Source organism: Durio zibethinus, chromosome 17, assembly GCF_047325235.1.
Source record: "Durio zibethinus cultivar Kanyao isolate XHJ-2024 chromosome 17, ASM4732523v1, whole genome shotgun sequence".
Classification (NCBI taxonomy): Eukaryota; Viridiplantae; Streptophyta; class Magnoliopsida; order Malvales; family Malvaceae; genus Durio; species Durio zibethinus.
In genome coordinates this window covers 2,563,788-2,589,427 of record NC_143178.1, presented here as the reverse complement: position 1 = coordinate 2,589,427, position 25,640 = coordinate 2,563,788, and the positions used below count along the sequence as shown (strand labels likewise).

At 29.2% G+C, this 25,640-nt stretch overlaps 1 protein-coding gene across 1 annotated transcript; it reads left to right on the top strand.

The window, feature by feature from the left end:
- Positions 1-18,673: 18,673 nt before the first annotated feature.
- On the top strand, positions 18,674-20,922 carry LOC111318512 (increased DNA methylation 1-like). Its single transcript, XM_022921376.2, has 7 exons — positions 18,674-19,483; positions 19,579-19,678; positions 19,759-19,838; positions 19,957-20,186; positions 20,293-20,379; positions 20,487-20,586; positions 20,691-20,922. Exons 1-7 carry the CDS (start codon positions 18,674-18,676, stop codon positions 20,919-20,921), a joined length of 1,638 nt encoding a protein of 545 aa, XP_022777111.2. The 3' UTR covers position 20,922.
- The last annotated feature ends 4,718 nt before the right edge of the window (positions 20,923-25,640 follow it).

Here is a 25,640-nt window from a genome sequence, read left to right as displayed (position 1 = left end):
AAAAATGACAAATTAGCTAGAACGACAAATTAGATGGAGGAGATGTAATAGTGTAAAAAAAAGTGGACTATCCAAGAAGAAGGAAGAAGAAGCTTATGCTATGAGTTATAAAGGCCAACAGTTTAGAAGTTATGTTTTTTTTTATAACCAGCCTATGTATCTAGCCCAAGTTACCACTACCCACTACCTATTTCAACCATCATACCAACAGGTTTATTGACCTATGCTTCAACCACAACCACTCACTCACTTATACAACTCATTTTCATACCTTAAGCAAGATTTACCCCTAAACCAAATACCTAACCAAGCAACTCAAAAGGATCATGAAACAATTCAAGAAAAGATCACATTTAACCTAATCCCCATGGCCTATGCAGACTTACTCCCATAGTTCGTGAAAAAAAATTTAATAGCTTGTGTCCTTGTAGATCCCATGAAACCACTTTTCCCTAAATGGTATGATCCAACTGCTCATTATGATTATCACATGGGGTTGTAAGTCATTCTACAAAGAACTGTATCTCTTTAAAATATAAGGTGTAGAACTTGATAAAAAAAAGTCCGATAAGCTTTGAAGAAAAGGGGCACCTAATATGAATGGTAACCCTCTGCCAACCCATACTAAGGTAACAATTAATGTCATAAATAAGGATCAAGCCAACCAAATAAAAAAGAGAGTGAATAAGATTAAAAACCCTCTAGCTAAGGTGTTTGATGCCTTGTTTGAGGCAGAGATGCTATACCTAGAGGACCCTTGTACCTACCATAGAGAATATAATCCAACCCAAATGTGTAAATACCATAAGGGAGCCATGACGCATTCGATCAAAAATTATGATAAGTTTCACCAAATTTTACAACAATTGATGGACTCGTTCCAAGTTGAGTTCTACGAAGACGAGGGAGGCTCAAGATATACAAAGATATCCACCACCGAGTAGGTTTCAAAGCCTAACCTAAAATCAGTGACAATATATTACAAAAAGCCAAAGCCAGTGGAAAGTTAACCCATCTCTAAGTCGGTATTAACTTTTAAAATTCCTAGTCCCTTCTCGTACTAGAGTAATAAGATGGTACTATAAAAATACAACAGTGATGTTGTAACGACAGGTGAAGGAGATATGTCAAGTAACTCTGATACAAAAAATATAATTGGGATGGATGGTATGACTAAAAGCGAAAGGTGTTACTCTTCAGAAATGTTAGAGAATGCCAATAAAGAGAAAACAAAAGTTAAAAAGAAAGAACGAAATAAAAAAGATCCTATGGCAGAACTTAGTTAAGATTACCAGAAACCCATCTATGAAAAAGAGGCTTGTGAATTCCTAAGGTTAATCAAGCATAGCGAGTATAGTGTTGTGGAACAACTGAACAAAATGCCAGTCAAAATCTTACTTTTATCACTTTTTTTGAATTCAGAGCCTCACCATAATGCTTTATTGAAGTTTTAAATTAGACATATGTATTTCATAATATATCTGTGGAATACGTAGATAACTTTATAAGAAATTTGATGGCTTCAAACTATATTACTTTTAATGATAGTAAGATCTTTTCAAAAGGGAAAAAAAGTACTAAAACTCTTTATATTACAGTTAGATGTAAGAGCCACAAAATGGCAAAGATTCTTATTAACAATGGCTCTATGATTAATGTGATGCCTATGTCCATCATGTCAAGAGGATAAGATTTACTTGTGACCCAGCTAACAAATACCCCATATGTAAAAGTCATAGATAAAGCTATAGAGTATTCTTATAGATCTTTTGAGCTGATTAATGTAACTTATATCGATAAAAGATCTAGGTTATATGTACCATAATTGTCAGCCATGACCAAAATAGTTGTTAAGTAGACGATTGAAAAAAGGATGACATTCTGAAAGAGGACTAGAAAAGAAATAACAAGGAATTTAGAAGCTACTGGCTATGAACAACAACCGGAAGAGATTTGGCTTAAGGTATAAGCCTACCAAGGTGGATAAAAAAAAGCTGATGAAAAGTAAGAAAGAAAAAAAGATGGCTGAACTTAAATGACAAGAGCTAGAGTTAGAAAAAATGATTATTCTTTATCTTTATGATACCTTTCGATCAGGGGAATGTATTTATCCTGGAGATGATAACTGGGATGTAGGGTTAAAAGAACCTTTTTTTGAACTTACTATTTAAATGGTGGAAGGAGAAGCATTTGATAGTTAAGATAAATAGTTGTTGGTGTATCCAACCCCACAAGGTTCAGAGTTGAAGAATTGGAAGATCATTAAGCTACTTATTGTCCTTGAATCTTTCCAAAAGTAATGTAGTGAATAAAATTCCTATACTTTTATCCAAAAGTACTAAGATTTATTTTTTTTTATATAGGCCATTCATTCATTTCAATAAAAGATCGATGTGATGCATTTTCATTTCTTCTGTCCATTCTTTTTCATTCCATACATCTTGTCGACATTTTTTTTTTCTCACTTACTCTCAGGTACCCAGATAATAAATATAAAGATAATCATGATAGTAACCTAGGGTTTGACTTTAAAAACCCAATATATATTGGTGAACTTGATCATGGAGAAGACTTGGATAAGGACACTTTACCTCCTGATCTAATGAAATTTATAGGATAAGAGAAGAAACCAATTGAATCTCACTTGAAAAATACAAAATTAATAAATCTGAGAGATGATAATAATAAAAAAGAGGTTAAAATAGGCACGTCATTACCCTTAAATGATAGGTAGAGGTTAAAAGAGTTGTTTTGTGAATATGTGGACGTCTTTATGTGGTTTTACTAAGACATGCTTAGGTTTACTATTGAAATTATAGAGCATAAGCTACTTTTAAAGCTAGAGTGTAAGTCGGTGTAATAGAAATTAAGATGTATGAAGCCTGAAATGTTATTGAAGATAAAAAAAAAAAAGTAAAAAAACACTTTGATGCAAATTTCTTAGAGGTGACTAAATATCCAAAATGGGTAGTGAACATAGTCTCAGTACTAAAAAAAAGATGAAAAAGTTTGAATGTGTGTTGATTATCATGATTTGAATAGGGCAAACCCAAAAGATAACTTTTCTTTGCTTTATATTGACACTTTAGTAGACAACATGGTCAAACATTCCATATTTTCTTTTATGGATAGATTTTTAGGATATAATCAAATCAGGATGGCTAAGGATGACATGGAGAAAACTATTTTTGTAACTATGTAGGGAACATTTTGCTACAAAGTGATACCTTTTGGGTTAAAAAATACTAAGGCCACTTACCAAAGAGCTATGGTAACTCTCTTTCACGATATGATGTATAAAAAAAATAGAGGTGTATGTGAATGATATGTTGCAAAATCTAAGGAAAGAGAAGATCATGTTGCCAACCTCCTAAAATTATTTGAGAGATTAAAGAAATTTTAGCTTAAATTGAATCCATCTAAATGCACTTTTGGGGCTAAGACAGGGAAGCTATTTGGTTTTGTAGTCAGCGAAAGAGGAATAAAGGTTGATTTTGATAAAATCTGGGCTATCCAAGATCTATCACCTTCATGCACACCAAAGAAGGTACGAGGATTCCTGGGAAGGTTGAATTATATATCTTGATTCATTTCTTAGCTCACTCTTAAATGTGATCCTATTTTCAAACTCCTATTGTTGAACTTTGAACATAATAAAAAAATTTTAATTATTATTATTATTATTATTATTATTCTTTGTTCTAGAAAGTTAAAAAAAAAAGTCAAAAAGTTTCATAAAGAAAAAAAAAGAAAACAAAAAATCTTCAACTTCAATTCAAAAATCAATTTTGCTTAAAATTGGAATACAATTAAATCCCAAGGATCAAGCAATCTTGTAGGTTGAATTTGTTTAATGACAGATTTGATCTTTAGTGTTAAATCCCTAAAAAATCTATTAAAAATTTAAATCAATATCACATTCACATTAGGGAGCATGTATGAAATTTGAAAGGATTATGAGTTTAAGTTTTTTTGGATGTTGGAAGTATTATTGGAGTTTTGTTAGGATTTTTAGGTTTTGAGTCCTAGGAATTCAAGGTTAGGTATTTGAAATTGATTTGGAGATTTTGAGAATAGTTTAGGGTTTTATTTAGGGTTTGTGGATTCTGTTGGAATTTTTGGTTCTTGGGTTTGGGTAGTTTCTGGGATTCTTTGACAATTTTGAAAATTTTTTTGAGCATTTAAAAGTTTTTTGGGTTCCTGGGCTAGTATTGAAGTTTTTTGGGATTTTTTGGTTTTCTGAGTTTTTGGGAAATCTAGGTTTTTTGGGTTTTGATTGAATTTTAAAGTTAAGTTTTGAATTTTTTGATGAAATACTGTCATAACATATAAATTCAAAAATCTATAGCTAGACTTAACAAATGGAGTAGCCACCAATCTTTTTTATCTAAGTGTAATTTGTCACTTAAGGAATCTATCTTTTTAAGGAGCTCCTAAGCTTGATTAAGGATCCCTAAAAAAATAAGTTTGGGTCTACTAACCAGAACAGGGTTTGAGAATTTGGTTACATGTGAAAAAATTATAGCACCCCACATGCCTATTCGAAGAATTGTACCATATTATTTCAAATTTATCATAAGGTCTTAAGTCTAATAGTTTCAAATTTTATGTTAAATATTAAAAATAATTTTTAAGATTCTCCATCAATCTGGTAGAACTCTTTAAAAAATATTTTCTTACCTCAAGAGTATTTAAGAATCCCATTTGATTTTTTGAAGAGGCTCTATCAGCAGAAAAAAATTTACTTAGTATTCTTTTTTTGTTAAAAATATATCTAATTATTTCACCATTTGGGCCAAATTAGAAATATTTTTTTTGTTTAATTTCTAAACTTTTCACCATTTGTGCTTATTTAGAAAAATTCTCTTTTTTAGTTAGATTTCTAAATTTTTCACCATTTGGGTCAATTTAGAAATATTTTCTCTTTTTCAAAATTTCTAAATTTTTCACCATTTAGGCCTATTTAGAAATTCTCTCTTTTTTTTTGGTTGGATTTCCAAATTTTTCACTATTTTGGTCAATTTAAAAATATTTTCTCTTTATTTTTTTTTGTCTTCGGAAGGAAAATAATATGACAATTATTTTTTATTGAAATTTCATTTAAATTCTTCCACCATTTGGGACAAATTTAAAGAAATTTCTCACCTAGAGATTTCTTAAGAATTTACCATTTGAAATTTTTAAGAATCTCATCATTGAAAATTATCAAATATTTTCAACCAAATTTTATTTTTTTTATTTTTTTACTTTTTTTTGGATTGAAAATAAATATTAATTATTGTTATTAAAATTTTATCTAAATTATTCTATTATTTGGGGTAAATTTAGACAAAATTTCTCACTTAGGAATTTTATAAAAATTTATCATTTAAAATTTCTATAAATTTCATCATTGGATAATTAATATTTATTCCCAAAATTTTTATTATTTTTTACTTTTTTTAATTTTTTCCTAAATTTAATCATGAAAAAAATACTAAGGAAAATATTATATAAAATAAATAAATAAATACCAAAGTAAAACCAAAAAATGGCTCGGCTGGCCGTTGAAATTCGGCTCGACTCGGCTTGACTCAGCTTAGCAGCAGGGTTTATGGAGTGGGTTGAAGCAGGTCAACCCTACGGGTTAGGTCGCCCGAATAGAAAACGCGTAGATCTTAGATCTTCTTAAACGCCAAAACGGCATTGTTTTGGTGATACTATAAAATGTCAAGTTTCAGCCCTCTCCCTCAGATTTTTTCTTCCCTCTCTTTTTCTTTTCCCTTTTTTTTCTCTCTCTCTCTCTATTCGAATGAACTCCGATTAAATCCTTCATCGAATTCTGGAAAACATAGTCAAAATCTAGGTTGGGTCATCGAATGGCAGCCAAAAAATTCAATCAATGTCGAAATCTTCTAGCATATTCTGGGAAGCCCATTGGAAAATTCAATCGACGTCGAAAAACTCACAGGAAAATTCAACCAACGCTGAAAAATTCATCGAAAACTAGAATTTTTCCAGAAATTTTCCAGATTTCTTCTAAAAAACCCCATTTGTTTTTTAAACCCAAAAATCTTTAAAAAATTTTTTACAACCTTCTGCTTGTTGTGTTTTCTGGCTTTTACTCTCTTATTTTCTATGTGTTTTTTTTTTTTTTTGTGTTTTTCTTTGGCATATGATCAGTGGGTATTTATAAAGTTTAATTAAAAGAATTCCTTATTAACTCTATAACTCCCACTTTGATAATAATTCGACCTTATCCCATAGAAATATAATTCAACCACGATTCTGCCACTAGTCCAATTCATGGCAGAACTTTCTTTTTTTTTTTATCACTTAAAAAAAACTAATAATAAATCTAACAAAATAAGAATACAAAAAAATAGACAAATCAATAAAAAAAAAAAAACAAAGATTAATAATTAGCCTAATAAAACCAAAAAAATAATAAAATAAATAAAAAGTAAAATAATGGCCAATTTGGCCTAATAACTTGGGCCCTATTGTGATGGGCCCAATGGGTTTGGGCTCAAACCAAATAGAATGTCTACAGCTACCTTTCTTGCACATTTTTTGTAAAACAGAAATTGTGTAAAAATGTAAACACCCAATTAAGACTCAACTCGACACTTCTCTTTTTTTTTTTTTGAAAAAGTAAACAAAGCACATCTAAACAGAGGCTCAATGACTTTTGAAAATAAATTAAGCTTCTCTAAACAGAGGCATCACAACTTTTGAAAAAGTAAATTGCTCATCCAAACAGAAACACCACAACTTTAGAAAAATAAAATGCTCCTTTAAACAGAGGTACCACAACTTTGAAAAATAAATTGCTCCTCTAAATAGAGGCACCGTAACTTTGACAAAATAAATTGCTCATCTAAATAGAAGCATCACAACTTTGAAAAATAAAATGCTCCTCTAAACAGAGACACCAAACTTTAAAAAATAAAAAGATCATTAACAATCATGTCCAGAAGAGTCATGGATCATGTTTGATGAAAACTCAAAGATTTACAATTTGAGTTTGAAATTCAAAGGTTCAGATTCGTAAAAACCTTTCAACTTCACAAGAATTCATTGAAATTTGATTCTCAAAATTTTAGTTTCACAAGAATCCAAATTTGCAAGATTTCAAGATTCGTATTTGCAAATTGCAAGAGTTGTATCCATATTCAAAAAGTCTCATTTGAATTTTGGAGATTCACATCCAAAAAGTTTAAGCTTTTTCGTTCGAACTTTGAAGATTCACATCCAAAAGTTTAAAACTTTTCATTCTAGTTCGAAGATTCACATCTGACAAACTTTAAGGTTTCACACTTCAAATATTCTTATTTGAAACTCAAAGATTCTCATTTGAGTTCCAAGACTTCATATTCAAAATTCAAAGACTCTCATTTGAGAACTCAAAAATTCTCATCAAGAGATTCATAAATTTATTTTCAAGTGACTCAAAATTGTACATGCAATGAATGTCATGATCAATAATACAAATGTTTTCTCAATGATGCAAATGCAACAATCTAGTTTTCACAATGCCAAATTCTTAACCATGTTTATTGCATAATGCAAATGCATATCCAAACCAAAGTTTTAAACATTCTCCAAAAAATAATGCCAATGTAATGCATGTAATGCAGATATCAATGTCATAAAATTCTAATCAAAATGTGGTAATATGGTCCTCAAGACTCCATCATCTCACGTTTTTTCCTTGTTTAGCTTCTCAACACTTTGGAACAAGTTTCATCAACCGATCATCATTATTTTCATTACTTGATCACCATTTATAGGTTTCTCAGCATTAACAATTCTAGAACAAGTTTCATCCATTGCCCCATATCATTTAATCACAACTCATAGGCTCCTCAATACTAGTATTTCAGAATGAATTATGTTCATCACTTGATCACCATTCACAAGCTTTTTAGCACTAGCCATTTCAGAATGAATTTTATCCACTAATTCATATTATTTTCATTATTTGACCATAACTTCACAGGCTATGTTGACCAATTCATCCCCATATTCATCACTTGATTATATCATCTTTTCAAATTTTACCCTCTCTTTATCACCAGATTTATCATATGGTCACACCATGCATTCTTTCAAATCATCCTTTTAGGTTTTTGCACTTTTTTCATTTTTTTCCCTTATCATCTTGGATTTTCTTTCAAAGGAATGTAAGACTCTTTTATGCACATTGTCATTCATTCATCATCATTTCAAATTATGACAAACATAATGTATTCATACATTTTCTCAATTTATTTTGGGTATACAATAGTAAGGGAGCACAAGAGGAATTAGGAGAAAGGTAATCAATGAGGAACAAGTTTGGCATAAAAACAATTGGGCAAAGGATCAAATTCATATCATGTTCTTGGGAATGGTATTGAATAAATGGAGTAACAATAATGAATACTCAAACAATTCTTAACATTAAACCAGAATTTTTTTTCAAAAACTCGTTCCATTTACTTTTCAAAATCACATTTAGCTTATTAAACTTTGCTCTAGCTTTGAGAAATCTTCAAATGCCTTAATCTTCCATATACTACAGCTATACGTCAAACTTCTAGCTCATATTTTTTTACCCAAATCACCCTTTTTGAGTTTTTAATTCGAGTTTTCTTTTTCTCTCATTTTCATTTTTTTTTCATTCTTTCATTTTCTTTTCATTTTTTTTCTTTCATTTTTATCTATTTCTTTCATTTTTTCCCTTTTTTTTCTTTTTTTGTTTTTTTGTTTTATTTTTTCCATCCATTAGTGGTATCTCTCACACTTCAATCTCTAAAATAATGTAACGGTTCCATTGTTTCATCATGAGCATATCTTAGTCCAACATATGATCATTCAATTCGAGCATTCACACTTGATCCAAATGAACTTTTAAAGGTTGTAATGTAATCCATGGTGAAGGGTCATGAAAGAAATGGGTAAAATAGGCTCAAAACATGTGTTTAAAGGGTTCAAAACCAAATGATCATTTTTCATTATTTGAAACAACTTGGTATTTTACCCTTTTCCACTTTATTTCACTATTTTTTCCCTTTTTCATCCATTTCTCACACAAAAACTCTCATTACTTTACCCCAAATCATGTATGGCATTCATTTTTTTTTCATTTTGCTCTTTTTTTGGCTATTTTTAAGAACTTTTATGATCTTTTGCCATTTTTTTTTCCAAAAATTACACCTTAATGTGGAGAGTGATCCTTGGTCATGATTCTTTTAGAAAAAAAATTATAATAGGCTCAAAGGGATAGCAATGAATAGTTTTTCAAATGGTAAAAGAAATATGATCATTTTTCATCTCAAATATGAATGCTTCTTTTGAACATCATCTATTGAACAAAAATAAGCTCATGGATCTTCACACATCTTTAAGATATATCTATTTCACATCTACTTGTAACTGGCTTTTTTTTGCATAAATGATCTCCTCAAATCAATGTGAATGAGTTCTCAAAATTAAATTTTAGAATTATTGTTATCATTGTCTAAACATTCATCATTTAGAATTTGAAAATGGGAATAAAAAGATATGGCAAATAGCAAAGCATGGAATAATGACTTGTATGAAAGAAAAAATGTAATGAAATGCATCAACTTGTCTTTTATTGAAATGATAACAAGTGAAATCCTATTGCATACAAAAAATCCTAATATTACTCTAAAAGAAATCTTAAAATGACAAGAAACTTTCAACCAGTCTTATTTTCATTCTCTAAAATTATGCCCTTATGTAATAAGGTAAAGGATCTTTATTGACATCTTACCCTCTGATTCACTGTAACTTTTCAAGCCTTTTCGGATCAACGTGTTTTTGATTCTCACTTAAAATATTGACATTATGATTAGATAATGGATTGCCATTAACATTAGATGTTGTTGCTTCTCTTTGATCAAAACTTATAATTCCATCATTGATCAATCATTGCACCTTATATTTTAAAGTAATGCAATTTTTAATGGAATGACTAGCAATTTCATAATGGTAGTCACAGTGGGTTGTAAAATCATACCACTTGGGATAGGGTGGCTTAAGCGCTCCACATGGCTAGGTGTAATTAAGTGGTTATAGTAGAGCTCTCGGTATAATTTCGTATAAGTCATAAGAATTGGGTCAAATATGAATTTTTCTCGAGTAATTCATTGCTCTCGTGAATCACTTGTTAGGTTAACAGGATGAATCTGAGGTCTTGTAGGTGGTTGGATGTTAAAGTCATATACGAGAGCTTGAGAGTTAAAACCAGGCTAGTATATGGATGAGTAAGATAGCAATGAGGCTGGTTGGTATGGGTAAGATGAGGTATTGTTCACAGCAAGAGAGTATAGAAAGTAACCTTGTGGATAAGGTTGATATCCCTTAAACTATTTATCAAAGTTCACAGTTTGAGCTTCAGTCTCTTTCTTCTCTAACACTTTCTTGGTTTTTCATCCTTTCAACTTATCATTTTTAATAGCATTTTAAATGATTTCACCTGAGATCATCATGTCAGTAAAATTTTTATGGCATTCCCTATTATCTTTTCATAATAAAAAGATTTCAAGGTGCTAACAAACAACACTGTGGTCTCTTTCTTAGTCAAAGGAGGCTACACTTGAAAAGTAATATCCCTCCACCTTTAGGCATACTCTTTAAATAATTCAGTCATTTTTTTCTATATTCTGTAAAAAAAGACGATCTAAGGCTAAGTCTATGATATACCAATACTAACTAATGAAGTCATGGGCCATATCACTCCAAGAATGAATACGGGTCTTGTCTAACTGGACATACCACCAAGCAGTAAAGCCCATAAGACTATCTTGAAACATATGCACTAATAGTTTTTCATTATTAGCATAGGCTACCATCTTTCTACAGTATATGGTAATGTAGGTCTTCGGACACTTTGTATCATCATACTTCTCAAACTCTGGTACCTTAAACTTCGAAGGAATAACCATATCTGAGACTAAACAAAGTCCAGCACCATTCATAAAACCATAAAAATCAATTTTTTCCACTGCTCGTAGCCTTTCTTCCAACATACTAATCTTTCAGTCAACTTTCGAGTCCCTCAATGACTCACCTTTTTTTATTTTAACTTTTCGTTATCCTTTGGATCATCCAAATTAGGGACCTAAACTGATTTTACTATCTTTTTTATAAAGATAGGATTTACATAACTCTGATATTATCCAGAGTTTGAAGTTGATGATATTCCAAGGCATGTGTATCCTATAGGATAAATAAATTACTATGGTAGTGGACCTTGTGCTGGTTGGGCTTGATATGACCCAAAACTAAGAGGATACAATAGGTCATCCACCTCTTATGAGGGATGGTCTTGTTGGCTAGTACTTTTTTTATACTTTTTCCCTTGTTTAACTTGTTAAAAGCCTTCAAAATCTTATTCAACTCTTCTTCTAACTTTTTTTGAGCTTTCTCTATTCTCTTAAGATGATTAGAATTTTCTTGTTTCATCTATCTGGCTCGAGCCCTTGTATTGTATGAGTAAATGAGGTTCTTGCTTAGTGGAGCTATCCTTGAACCTTAAGCACCATAATTATGATAAAAAAATGTTATGCTTTATGCATGATATGTTGATATATGAATGAAATATACATTTTTATGTATGAGATAAAAATAATATAAATGCAGAATGTCACATATGACAATGAAAATGATGCATAATGATGCATGATATGGTAATGCAAATGCTAATTGAAAAATGTAAAAGCACAAAGTCAAACACATAAGATAGTTAGATATATCACATAAACTGTTCCCTATTATGTCCTAATTTTAGGTTAAGTCTATCAATGGGTAAGAAGGGCTATATCCTAAGGCTGGCATCTTAAGTGTACACTATATGCTGGGTTAGGTGACTTTGATCACTAAAGGTTTCCAAATTGTTTCTTACATCATAGTCCATCATAGACTAGTAAAACAGTCTAATCATTGCCCATCACAGGCTACCAATGAAAAGTATTCAATTTGAGTGGGAGTATTTCACTAGCCATTGCGAAAATTATCATCTCATGAAAGTATAGGTACTTTATTCCCTCTTAAAAGGGACAGAGTCTGGGTATAGAACTCATATAATGTATATGATAATGTGTGTGAAGAAACATATGGGTTTCATGCCTCAAAAATAAAAGAAAAAAAAAGACACAAAAATGTTAGTAAACAAATAACACAAATTATTACAATTTAAAATCATTAGACCTAAGGATAGGATAAATTCAAAATTATGGCTTAACTTTCTAGAGCATCCATAGTGGAGTTGCCAAACTATCATAACATATAGATTGGAAAATCTATAGCTAGACTTAACAAATGGAGTCGCCACCAATCTTTTTTATCTAGGTGTGATTGGCTACCTAAGAAATATATCCTTTTAAGGAGCTCCTAAGCTTGATTAAGGGTCCCTAAAAAAATAGCTTCGGGTCTACTAACCAAAATAGAGTTCAAGAATTCGATTACATGTGAGAAAGGTTATAGCACCCTCACATGCCCATCCGAAGGATGGTACCATATTATTTCAAATTTATCATAAGGTCTTGAGTCTAATGGTTTCAAATTTTATGTTAAATATTGAAAATACTTTTTAAGATTTTTCATCAATTTGGTAGAACTTTTATAAAAAATACTTCATCACCTCAAGAATATTCAAGAATCTCATTTGATTCCTTAAAGAGGCTCCGTCATCGAAAAAAATTTATTTATTATTCTTTTTTTTTGTTGAAAATATATCTAATTATTTCAACATTTGGGCCAAATTAGAAATATTTTTTTTAATTTCTAAATTTTTCACCATTTATGCCTATTTAGAAATTCTTTCTTTTTTAGTTGGATTTCTAAATTTTCCACAATTTAGGTCAATTTAGAAATATTTTCTCATTTTCGAAATTTCTAAATTTTTCACCATTTAGGCCTATTTAGAAATTCTCTCTTTTTTTTGTTTGATTTCTAAATTTTTCACCATTTGGTTCAATTTAGAAATATTTTCTCTTTATTTATTTTTTTGTCATCGAAAGGAAAATAATATGATAATTATTTTTTATTAAAATTTCATTTAAATTCTTCCACTATTTGAGACAAATTTAAAGAAATTTCTCACCAAGAGATTTCTTAAGAATTTATCATTTGAAATTTTTAAGAATTTTATCATTGGATAATTATCAAATATTTTCAACCAAATTTTATTTTTTTTATTTTTTTGCCTTTTTGGATTGAAAATAAATATTATTTATTGTTATTAAAACTTTATCTAAATTATTCCACCATTTGGAATAAATTTAGACAAAATTTCTCACCTAGGAATTTTATAAAAATTTACCATTTGAAATTTCTATAAATTCCATCATTGGATAATTAATATTTATTCTTAAAATTTTTATTATTTTTTACTTTTTTTAATTTTTTCCTAAATTTAATCATGGAAAAAAATGCTAAAAAAATCTAAGAAAAATACTAAGGAAAATACTAAATAAAATAAATAAAAAATACTAAAAAAAAACCAAAAAATGGCTCGGTTGGCGGTTGAAATTCAGCTCGGCTTAAGACATAGATAACGGTTCGAAGACGCAACTCAAGATGAAATCGGCTCAACTCGGCTCAGCTCAACAGCAAGATCTATGGAGTGAGTTAAAGCGGGTTAACGCTATGGGTCGAGTTACCCGAATGTAAAATGCATGGATCCTAGGTCTTTTTAAATGCCAAAACAACATCATTTTGGTGATGCTATAAAAGGTCAAGTTTCAGCCTTTCTCCTCAAATTTCTTCTTTCCCTTCTCTCTCTTCCCCCTTCTTTTCTCTCTATCTTTCTCTACCCAAATGAACTTCGGTTGAATCCTTCACTGGATTCTGGAAAACGTCACTAGAATCTGGGTTGGGTCACCGAACAGTCACAAAAAAATTTAACCGATGCCAGAATCTTCTACCAAATTCTAGGAAGCTCACTGAAAAAGTTAACCAATACCAAAAAACGCACAAAAAAATTCAGTCAGCACCGAAAAATTCATCAAAAACTAGAATTTTTTCAAAAATTTGGATTTTTTAGATTTCTTCCAAAAAACCCCCTTTGTTTTCTAAACCTAAAAATCTTCAAAAAAAATTTTACAACATTTTGCTTGCTGTGTTTTCTAACTTCTGCTCTCTTATTTTCTGTGTTTTTTTTTTTTTTGTTTTTCTTTGGCCTATGATCAGTGGGTATTTATAGAGTTTAATTAGAAAATTTTTTGACTAACTCTATAACTCCCACTTTGACAATAATTCAGCCTTATCTCATATAAATCTAATTCAACCATGATTCTGCCACTAGTCCAATTCACAGTAAAACCTTCTCTTTTTATCACCTAAAAAAAACTAATAATAAATCTAACAAAATAAGAATAAAAAAAATAGATAAATCAATAAAAAAATGAAGATTAAGAATCATCCCAATAAAACTAATAAAATAATAAAATAAATAAAAAGTAAAAAAATGGCCAATTATGCCTAATAACCTGGGCCCTATTGAGTTGGGCCCAATGGGCTTGGGCCTGGACCAAATAAGATGTCTACAAATACCCGATGATTGGATTTTGGGTTCATTGTGTTCCTGAAAAAGTTTAAAGTTTTTGGCGATCATTTGAATTTCACGATGCCCTAAATTAGGTTTTTGGCCATTTTTTGGAATGGGGTTTGATTTTCCTAGTGCACTTAGAGAGAGGTTAAAGGAAATTATTCGAGAAAAAGAATGAACCAAAGGTTTCTGAACAAAAAATAAAAATTCTTGATTTATATAACAAAGCCCAAATGACGTCATTTTGGTGAAGTGTTTGACTTGTTTGACCTACGTGCAAGACTCGACTCGATCACGGGTATTTTCTTTTCTTTTTTCGTTATATTTTTTATTTTGATTTTATTTTTATTTCATTTTGTCTATTTTATTTTCATTTTATTTTAGATTTTTTTATTTTTTTATCTTTAACTATTTATTTTACTCATTATTATAAATTAAACAATGCATTATTATTATTATTATTATTATTATTATTATTATTATTATTACTATTAAATACCTTTATGAATTTCATTTTATTTATTTATTTATAAAAAAAAGTGCCCAAAAAATGTTTCCAAAATAAATTTGTAAATCCTACTAAACTATTGGAAGATTTTTCATGAATTTAAATTTTTATGAATTCTACCAAACTGTTGGAGAATTTCATAAATCGATTTTTATAAAATTATTATTAATAAAATATTTTATTTTGATCATACCAAACTATTTGAGGATTTATATCTCAAATTAAATCTTACCAAACTATTGAAAGATTTAATGCATATTCTAAAAAATAAATTTACAAAGAAATCTCATTAAACTATTAAAATATCAGCATCAAAGTAAATATTACCAAACTATTTGAGGATTTTTTTGATTATTTTTTGAATAAAATATATTAATAAATCTGATGACGGAACCTTTTCAGAGTAGAATACTAGTTTTCATGAATATTCTTGAGGTAAGAGAATTATTTTAATTTGCTATCAAACTATTAGAGTAATTTTAAAATCAATTTTTAATATTAAATATTTTGGTAAATCATGAATATGGTTAAGGCTTGGATAATTTAAAATCAAAATAGTACTATCCTTTGTATGGGTGTTGTGATGGTACTATAATATTTTTCACGCGTAATCGCACTCCTGAATCTAAAATTTGATTTCGTAGACTAGAATATACTATTTAAATATACCCAGGTCAATCTTAGGATTCCTCTTTAAATGAGAGAAATTCTGTTAGATGACCAATCACATTTTAACAAAATAAGATTGATGGCAACTCCTAAGTTTATATTTAGCAATAGATCTATGAATCTATACATTATGATAGTATATATAATCTATATACTGATAATGCATAAAAAATAAACTCATAAATTAAACTTCTTTTTAAAGTAGTTAAGCATGCTAAGTTTGGTTCATGTTAGATTGTTTCAAATTTAGGGCACTCCAGGTTGATTAATTTAGGGCACAAATTAATTTAAATTATTAGATTAGGTGAGTTAGGTCAATTTTTGAAATATTGATAAATTAATTTGTGCTTCATTTTACTTTGCAAGCGAATGATAATCAATTTCAAGTTTAGACAAAATCATTTCGTGTTCATGTGATGATTTTTTCACGATTTCGGATTGAGTTGATTGATTAATATTTCAAGCATATCAACCAAAGCAACACAAGTTTTGTGACAATTTTTATTTTCAACTCTAAAACTTTTGACATTTCTCTAATAACAATGAATTAAAAATGTACTATATAAAAAATAATAGATAAAATTTTCATACTCAAAATATGTCTTTAAATAAAAGAATTTTTCAAAGGATTTAAGTATCAAAAATAAATCATAAAATGGTTTTCACCTAACATCAATTATATACGCTACAATGAAAATTCTATTGTAAAAATTTAACTTTTCCATACATAGAAAATATATTATATATAGCAACCAGTTTTTTTATAATTCTACTTATGGAAAATAAAATTGATTCCAACTGGCTGATAACATATTTAAAATATAAATATATAAAAAATATATTAGTTCACATATAATTTAGAAGAAAGGCCAAAAAAATTTAATTCACTTCCATACTAGTAAAAATTTTCACAACTGTACTCTAAATTAAGAGAAAATGTTAAATGTATACCAATTATAGCTAATATGTCTTATTTTGGTTTTTTTTTGTTAGTAGTTTATACTCATATGTTAACGGTGATATTTTCTATAAAACCGGTGAATCATTTTGAGAGAATCATTAAGAAAAAACTTTTGAAGTTTCTCCATCATTTCACAAAGTGAAACACTTTGCAAGATATAATTGCATGCAGTGTAATATTATTGCCTCGTTTTGCGTTTCACTGATCGAGTAGCTACACAATTTTGGCTTACAAGTGATAATTTTTTCAAATCCTAAATCATTGTTTCTCGTTAAGGTAAAACACCTTCGAAATGTTTGAATGTATCCAATTTTATCATTTTTGTCAAATTTCATTGACATTCATTTTGAATTACTTTTGTTTTTGATGAATTTTAATTGTATATTAAGGTGTTCGAAGAAGTTGCAGATCATTTATCTTAATCAACAATCACTGATATCGGAAGAGAATCACATGCATATCAAAACTAAATCGCAAAGTTTTATTCAAATAAAAAAAAAAGGTATACTTAGCCTTTTGCTTTTGTAATTAAAATAAAATTTATTATTACTTATGTTTAACTCACTATGTTGAAGGATTTATGGTTTTTGTGAGTAAAGTTTTTAAATGTATTAGCAAAATTGAATAGATCTAGTAATGGTTGGTGTTCCAAGAAAAAAAAAAACAAAAAAAAGGAAAAAGAGTGCTTATATTTATTTGATTATGCTTTTAGAACAGTTATTAATTACTAAATACTTATTGTGTTCTATAGACTTTTTTGTATGTTTTGCTATTTCTAATATTGAACTTCCTTACATTATTTTGAACATGGACAGTTTTTCATTGGTTCGCTCTCTAATAAAACTTCAATATATATATATATATATATATATGAATAAGAATTTATTTGGATTAGTGTAAGAGTTACCATTTTTTTAATTCTTAGATCGAACTTACATATATATATATATATATGAGTAAGAAATTATTTGTATTAGCTTAAGAGTTACACTTTTTTTTTTTTACTTTTAGATCAAAATTAAATCTATGACTCAATTCAATCAAAAATTTATTTTTGAATTAAGTAATTTGGATCCAATGGTTAAGAAAATGTGTAAAAGTTATAATAGTACAAGTGAATTCCTAATATATATATATATATATACACACACATATATATATAGAGGAAGGCTTAACTTACGGAAAAAAATTTATACTTTTTTTATTCATTGATTTTAATAAATTTAAAGGATGAGATTAAAATAATTTTTATTTCACTTATCTCTTTTGTCCTTTAGATTTATTAAAATCAGTGATTAAAAAAGTATAATTTTTTTTTAATTTTACATTTATGTAAATTAATCTCTTCCCATATATATTTGATAATTTCTCTCTCTCTCTCTCTCTTTATATATATATATATATATATATATATATATATATATAAGTATAATTCTAACAACCTCATAAAATATCCGGGTTTTATAGGTGTTTGTCTTTACCGGATTTAAAACTGCCAAATCAATAACTTATGTCACAATTGTACCCAAAAAAAATGATGACATGAAATAATATTCTTTTACATAAGTTCAGTCATTTAGATGGATTTGGTAGGTTTCTTTTTTGGAAATAAAACGTGAAAATTTATGTAAAATAAAATTTTTTTTTAAAAACAAGGTTTTGCTAGTTCTTTTGTTACCAAATATGATCAATGAAGATAACAAAAATTTAAGTACTTGTCCTCGTTTCAAAATCTACAAACATAGGATCAAAAAACATATATATATATTTATTTATTTATATGATTAAGAAAACTATAAGTTTGGAATGGAAACAAATGAAGCATTACAAAATCGGACAAACTTGAATTTGATACATTATTTGCATGCAATTAACCAGGTTTTTGTTCTCATATATATATATATATATATATATTTTATGGTTGTTGTTTTCAGTCCAGTTTTCTTCATTTCAGATACAGATGAAACAAGTTAATTTGAGGTTTCGGAAGATCATGACTTATAATTTGAGGGATAGGAACTTAATGAATATCAAGGCTACTTATTTGGGATCAAGTGGTTCGGATAATGACAGCCACGATGAAGCCACTGATTCTGACCCTGACTTTGGGAGGCCACCGCCTATGCCTAATCCAAACCAGAACAATGTTAGACTATTTGAAGCAATGCAGAGGAGTGTTGGTATCCAAATAGCAAATTCTTGGGGTGCAAATTCTAGCAGGAATACAACTGGGATCGTGGAGAGAAGGCGGCCAGGGCGCCCCACAAAGGCAAGGGCTAATGGGGAAGAAAATAGACAGGGCATCATAGAGAGACATAGAAGGAGGAGAAGGAGGAAAAGAACGAATTTTTCACAATTTCTTGAAGAAATAATAACCAAGAAAACAGTGTTGTCTTGGTTGATAAGATTGGGTATAGTTGAAGAAAATGAAGTCGTCCGGTACGTTCAGTCAGAGTCTCGAAATAAAATGGGAGAAGGCAAAGTCAATAAGGAGGGCATTTTATGTAGCTGTTGTTCTCGTCAGATTACAGTAGGAGAGTTTGAAATTCATTCCGGATTTAAAACCGGAAAGCCCTATAAGCATATAGTTTTAGCAGTGTCACAGCTTTCCTTATTTGACTGCCAAATAGAAGCATTGGAAGGTAGGAACGAAGAAGAAAAATGTACATACAACAACATGCAGCCTGAAGCAACAGCTGTTGACAAAAATGATGATGCTTGTATGATTTGTGCTGATGGAGGGGATTTGATTTGCTGTGAAAGATGCCCCTCAACATTTCATCCCAAATGCATTTTCATGGAGGTAATAATTATGACCACAATTTGCTCTATATATACTTTGGCATTTCTTTAACGTTTGTAATTAATTGATCTATATTTTTGGAGATGGGGCTGCAGAACATTCCTCAAGGTGATTGGCTGTGTCCATATTGTGTCTGCAAATACTGTGCCAGTGGGGATGGCCTTTTAAAGAAGTGTGTTCAATGTGAAAAACAGTGTATGTATTACTTAATATTGTTTAAGTTACACAACTGATCTATAACTATTTCTGCTTCATAACTTGAAACCAATTTACAGACCATAGCAAGTGTGGAGGAGAAAATTTGGACCTGATGAATTCTCCTGCCTCATTGTTCTGTGGAAGCAGTTGCACAAAGGTATTTATCCTCAATTTGAAAGCTATCCATTTTCCCCCATGATTTTTGTCTGAATTATACCATCATTTTTAGAGGTGATGATATTGGAAAAAAACAACTGACTTGAAGTTTGCAAAAGATATATGAAGGGTTACGGGGTATGCTTGGAGTTAAAAATAATCTTCAAGATGGCCTTTCATGGACTCTACTCCAACGGACAGAGCAACCATTCGGTTCCTACAAGTACAACAAAATACAAATCAACTCCAAGGTTGCTTTGGCTTGGCTGGTAATGAACGAATGTTTCTTGTCAACCATAGATCGCCATACAAGAGCCAATATTACCCAAAGTATTGTCTACAATCGAGGGTAATCAGTTCGAAACCTTTTCTGAAACTCCTTCAAAAAGTTCTTAAATCATGGCAATACATTACTGCTGACTACCAAGTACCAACATAATTTCTGTCATTCTCAGGTCCAATTTGACCCGTATTAATTATAGTGGCTTTTACACTGCTGTCCTGGAAAAGAATGACGAAATCATCTGTGTTGCATCAATAAGGTGTTTTTCTTGATTCTCATTCAAAGAAATCTATATAGATATGTCTAATTCTAGTAGCATGTGCAATTGCTTTTAACATGGCGTTCCATTTATCTGTTGGTTTCCAGGGTGCATGGAAAAAGGCTGGCCGAGATGCCCTTCATCGGAACCCGTGGGGTATACAGGCGTCAAGGGATGGCTCGCATCCTATTAAATTGTGTTGAATCTGTAAGCATAGATATTTAACTAAATTGAACGATTTCATCACATCACTGCTTGAGTCTAATATGCTAATCAATTGAAATGCTGCTGATAATATACTTGATATTCAGGCTCTTCGTGATCTAGAAGTTGAGAAACTGGTGATTCCATCAGTCGATCAACTTGTTGATATGTGGATTGGGAAGTATTTCTTCGCCCGCATTGAGGAGGTGCGGTTGAAGAAGGAGCTGTGCCAGTACAATACGGTGATGTTCCCTAGTGCAGTAGTAAAACTACATAAAAACTTGGCGATGCTTCCTGACTTGAACATTGGTCCTTCAGCAACCAATGGGGTTTTCTAAATCAGAACCACAATGCTTGTTTCAACACAGTTTCTAGGAGGAAGAGGATTATCTTGCTTGTTGACAACTTGGAAAATAATCTGTTAAGGTTGAAAATCTTTCAGTCATGTTATACACAGGATTTTTTTGGTTTGAAATTGTAGACTTTTCCCCCTTTATTTCTTTATGGATTTCTGTCATGTTTTATGAATAGATCAGATTGTTTGATTATTTTTTTCTCACTTTCTCGGAATTTAATCATGTCTGGTTTTCTTTAGTCAAATTTTTTTTATAAGTATAAAAAGGCTTATAAAAAAATTCAAGTTAAACCAAGAAAATATTAGAGAAAGAGACAGACAGAAAAGACAAAATCTTGCAAGTTGGAAAATAATTCCAAGTTAATATATGGAAATAATTCAGTGTTTAATGAAAAAATCAATGGAGGATTAATAGTTACTAATTTAAATGGGCACCCATCAAATCTTCCAAGAGAAGGACAATGGCTAATAGAAAAAATGAATAAGCATGCGACAAGTTAACGTTGACGGTGAAGGAGCAAACATACAGTTGGCAACTTGATCAGAGCAAGATCAATATAATAAAGCTAAGATTAGTAGGAATAAGCAATATAGCTAATGATCAAATAAATTAAAGTTTAAGAGAACAATAAAAATTAAGTTGAGATATGACTGAACAGTAATGTAATAATAAGAAATTAAGGAGAGATATAATTGTACAGGAAGTGAAACATGGTTATACTTAGTGCTTGTAGCAGTGATTACCACTTCTTAAATAACAAATACTTATTAAAAAAAAAAAAAAAAACAATGAGACTGAAATCAATTGACACTTCTTTATCTCAAAAAAAGTGAAGCTAGGACCAATACGAATAACGTATTTGTTGTCACAGCAAATGAGAAATAAGCATTTAGCTACCTTAAAGAAAGAATATTTGAGAACTGGTTCCAGCCGAAAAAAAAAGAAAATTGTAATAGAAAAAATGGAAAAAGGAATGAATGGGACACAACATGGGGTTCCCTTCCATGTTGACATAGGTAACACCTTTCATCTACCGCCACTATTCAATTTCTTAATTTATCTTTTATTGGAAGCCTATTTAATATAGTCATTCATACAATCATTAAGTGTTTTAAGATATGATACTAAAAATATATTAGTTTATGCTACTCAACCTTCCTTTGCTTAGATCTTATCTTATTCCAAACTATTGCAACAGAATAGCCATTGCCAAAGACATATCACACTTCAACACCATTTTCCTCTCTAATGAATTGGAGTGCAGTAGATCTAAGTTTAAGTAGTTTCCTCCAACTGTTGCCCTATTGCAATGCAACTTGCCATAAAAGTTTATATTTGATACACTTTTAGTATATAAATTTTATACACTATTAGTACATTAAATGGAGCCATCTTATTAATAATCAAATATAAATTTTTATTAATCCTTAAGATAAATACACAAAACTTAATTTTAAAAAAAAATTAATGATGTGGCATCATATGATTTACTGACAATGTATATAACTTATACACTAACAATGCATCAAATATAAACACATAGATTAAACTTTTTTAAAGTGATAAGTATGTTGACTCATATTCATGTTGGATTGTTTCAAATTTAAGGCATTCCAGGTTGACAAATTTTTGGGTCAACATAAGGTTAATTCAAGGCATTTTACTGATTTTAGGTTTGATGCAATATATCTGCTATCTAAGTTGATTGAATTCGTGTTGTTGATTTTTTAAATCAATTTAAAATATTGAATTAGGTGAGTTAGGTGAATTTTCGAAATGTTGATAAATTAATTTGTGCTTCATTTTACTTTGCAAAAGAATGATAATCAAGTTCGGGTTTAGATCAATTCATTTCATGTTCTTGAAATTAATTTTTTCATGACTCTGGACCAAGTTGATTGATTAATATTTCAAGCATATCAACCAATGCAATACAAGTTTTGTGACATATAATTTTTATTTTCAACCCTAAAATTTTTGACAATTCTCTAATAACAATGAATTAAAAATGTAATACATAAAACATAATAGAAAAAAAAAATTTCAGATTTAAAACATGTTTTTAAATAAAAGAATTTTTCAAAGGGTTTAAGTGTCAAAAATAAATCATAAAATGGTTTTCACCAGACACCAATTATATTGCTATAATGAAAATTCTATTGTAAAAATTTAATTTTTGCATTCATAGAAAATATATTATATATAGCAATATATATGGAAAATAAAATTGATTCCAGCTAGCTGATAACATATTTAAAATATTAGTTCACATATAATTTTGAAGAAAGGCCAAAAAATTTTAATTTGCTTCATACTAGTAAAAGTTTCCATGGTTTCCCTTTTTTCCTTTGTTTCTTATCCAACGTAAAATTTGTATCGTTAAGTGAGAGAGAATGGTAAGATTTATCAAAGGAGTCTCTGACCCTCAGCTCATCGAGATTGCAGTTGTCAATGAAATGGTTATGGTGATGAAATGCACCACTTCAATTTAATACATTGAATGAAACACAACATCAATATTTTTAGATTATTTATTCGTATCATGTTTCATTACGGATATATTTTTATTTATAAATATTTATTTTTTATTTAACATAAAAATTTAGTGATAAAAATATATTTTATAAATAAATGTATATTTACAATAAATGAAGATCGATTAAAATCCTTTATTTATGCAAAAGCTTGTCTAACGGAGAATTGTTGGAATAATTTTAATAATAATATATCACATGAATTATAGATAATAGTAAAAAGTTATTTTTTTTTAAAAGATATGATTATTTGTTAAGAGTTGTATTTGAAAAATTATTTATATCTAAATAGACACGTATTTGAATTGTTATGTCTATATATATATAGACATCTATTTAGATCATCATGCCTAGAGATTTTATTTTGGAAAAAAGAACAATTTTCAGATATAACAATTTATGTTAAATTATCATTCCATTGTTCAAATAAATTTTAAATTACTTTTATAAAATTTTGTTATATAATTTTTTGTAGAAGAATGATAGTCTTGTTATATGCCGATGAATACTCAATTGATTGATTTCGTTAACGCAAAATATAATCAATAATTGGGTTTTATTATATTTTTAAGATTTATCACCAATAACTCTTTTGCATACCAATTAATCAAGTGATGAAAGCAAATAAAATCTTAAATGAAATGACATTGACACACGTTTTAAAATCTTTTCTCAGTATCTCATGATTTCTGAACCCTAAGTTCTAACAAAAATGACACATGATCTTATAGCACATATATACATTTTGGCAAACAACCCATACAAAAATAATAATAATAATAATCCACAAAAAAAATTATAATAGAAAAATGTAATAATCGAAACCTTTTCATAAGACATTTAAGCAAGCTTAGTCACGTTCGTGTTGGATAAAATAATTCACAAAAATAATTATAATAGAAAAATATAATAAATTAAGAATTTGTATTGTTTAGATAAGTTATATTTTTTTACCCAAAAAAAAAATAGTAAATTGTTACATTACTTTGAAACTATACAATCAATCTACCAATCAAGCATTCTGCCTATTAACAATCAAATTATATTCTAACTATCAGGCAATATAGTTGTATTTATATTTTAAGCATCAACAAGTTCTTATTGACTAAGTCAACAACAACTAAATCTAATCCATGTAATCAAGCCCTAACAACTTCCTCAACTTGATGATCTTTTGATCTTTCTTCATTCTTAAATAATATGCAACACTTTTCATCCACATCCACTCCCCAATTTCTCAATGTATTTTTTGCTGGAAGCTTGTTTAATATAATCATCCATGCAATCATTGAGTGTTTTGAGATATAATATTGAAACCGGGTTAATTTATGTCACTTAACCTTCCTTTGCTTAGATCATATCTCATTATAAAACATCGCAACAAAATAGCCATTGTTAGGGATATGCCATAATTCAACACCATTTTCCTATCAGATGGATTGTTGTGCAGTAGATCTAAGTTAAAGTAGTTTCCTCCCACTGCAGTGCAACAAAATTTTTTCTAACCTTTAAGATAAATACATAAAACTTGATTTTTTAAAAAATATATATATTAATGATGTGGCACCATTTGATTCGTTGATAGTATATATAATTTATACACTGATAATGCATCAAATATAAACTCATAAATTAAACTTTTTTTAAAGTAGTTAAGCATGCTAAGCCAGGTTCTTGTGGGATTGTTTCAAATTTAGAGCATTCTAAGTTGACTAATTTTTAGGTCAGCATGGGGTTAATTAATTCAAGGCATTTTAGGTTTGATGCAATGTATCTGTTATCTAAGTTGATTGAATTTACGTTGTTGATTTTTTAAATCAATTTAAAATATTAGATTAGGTGAGTTAGCCTAATTTTTAAAATGTTGATAAATTAGTTTATGCTTCATTTTACTTTGCAAGCGAATGATAATCAATTTCAAGTTTAGACCAAATTATTTCATGTTCATGTGATGAATTTTTTCATGACTTCGGATCCAGTTTGTCGATTAATATTTCAAGCATATAAACCAAGGTAACACAAGTTTTGCAACATATAATTTTTATTTTCAATGTTAAAACTTTTGACATTTCTATAATAACAATGAATGAAAAATGTACTACGTAAAAAATAATTGATAAAAATTTTCAATTTCAAAACATGTCTTTAAATAAAAGAATTTTTCAAA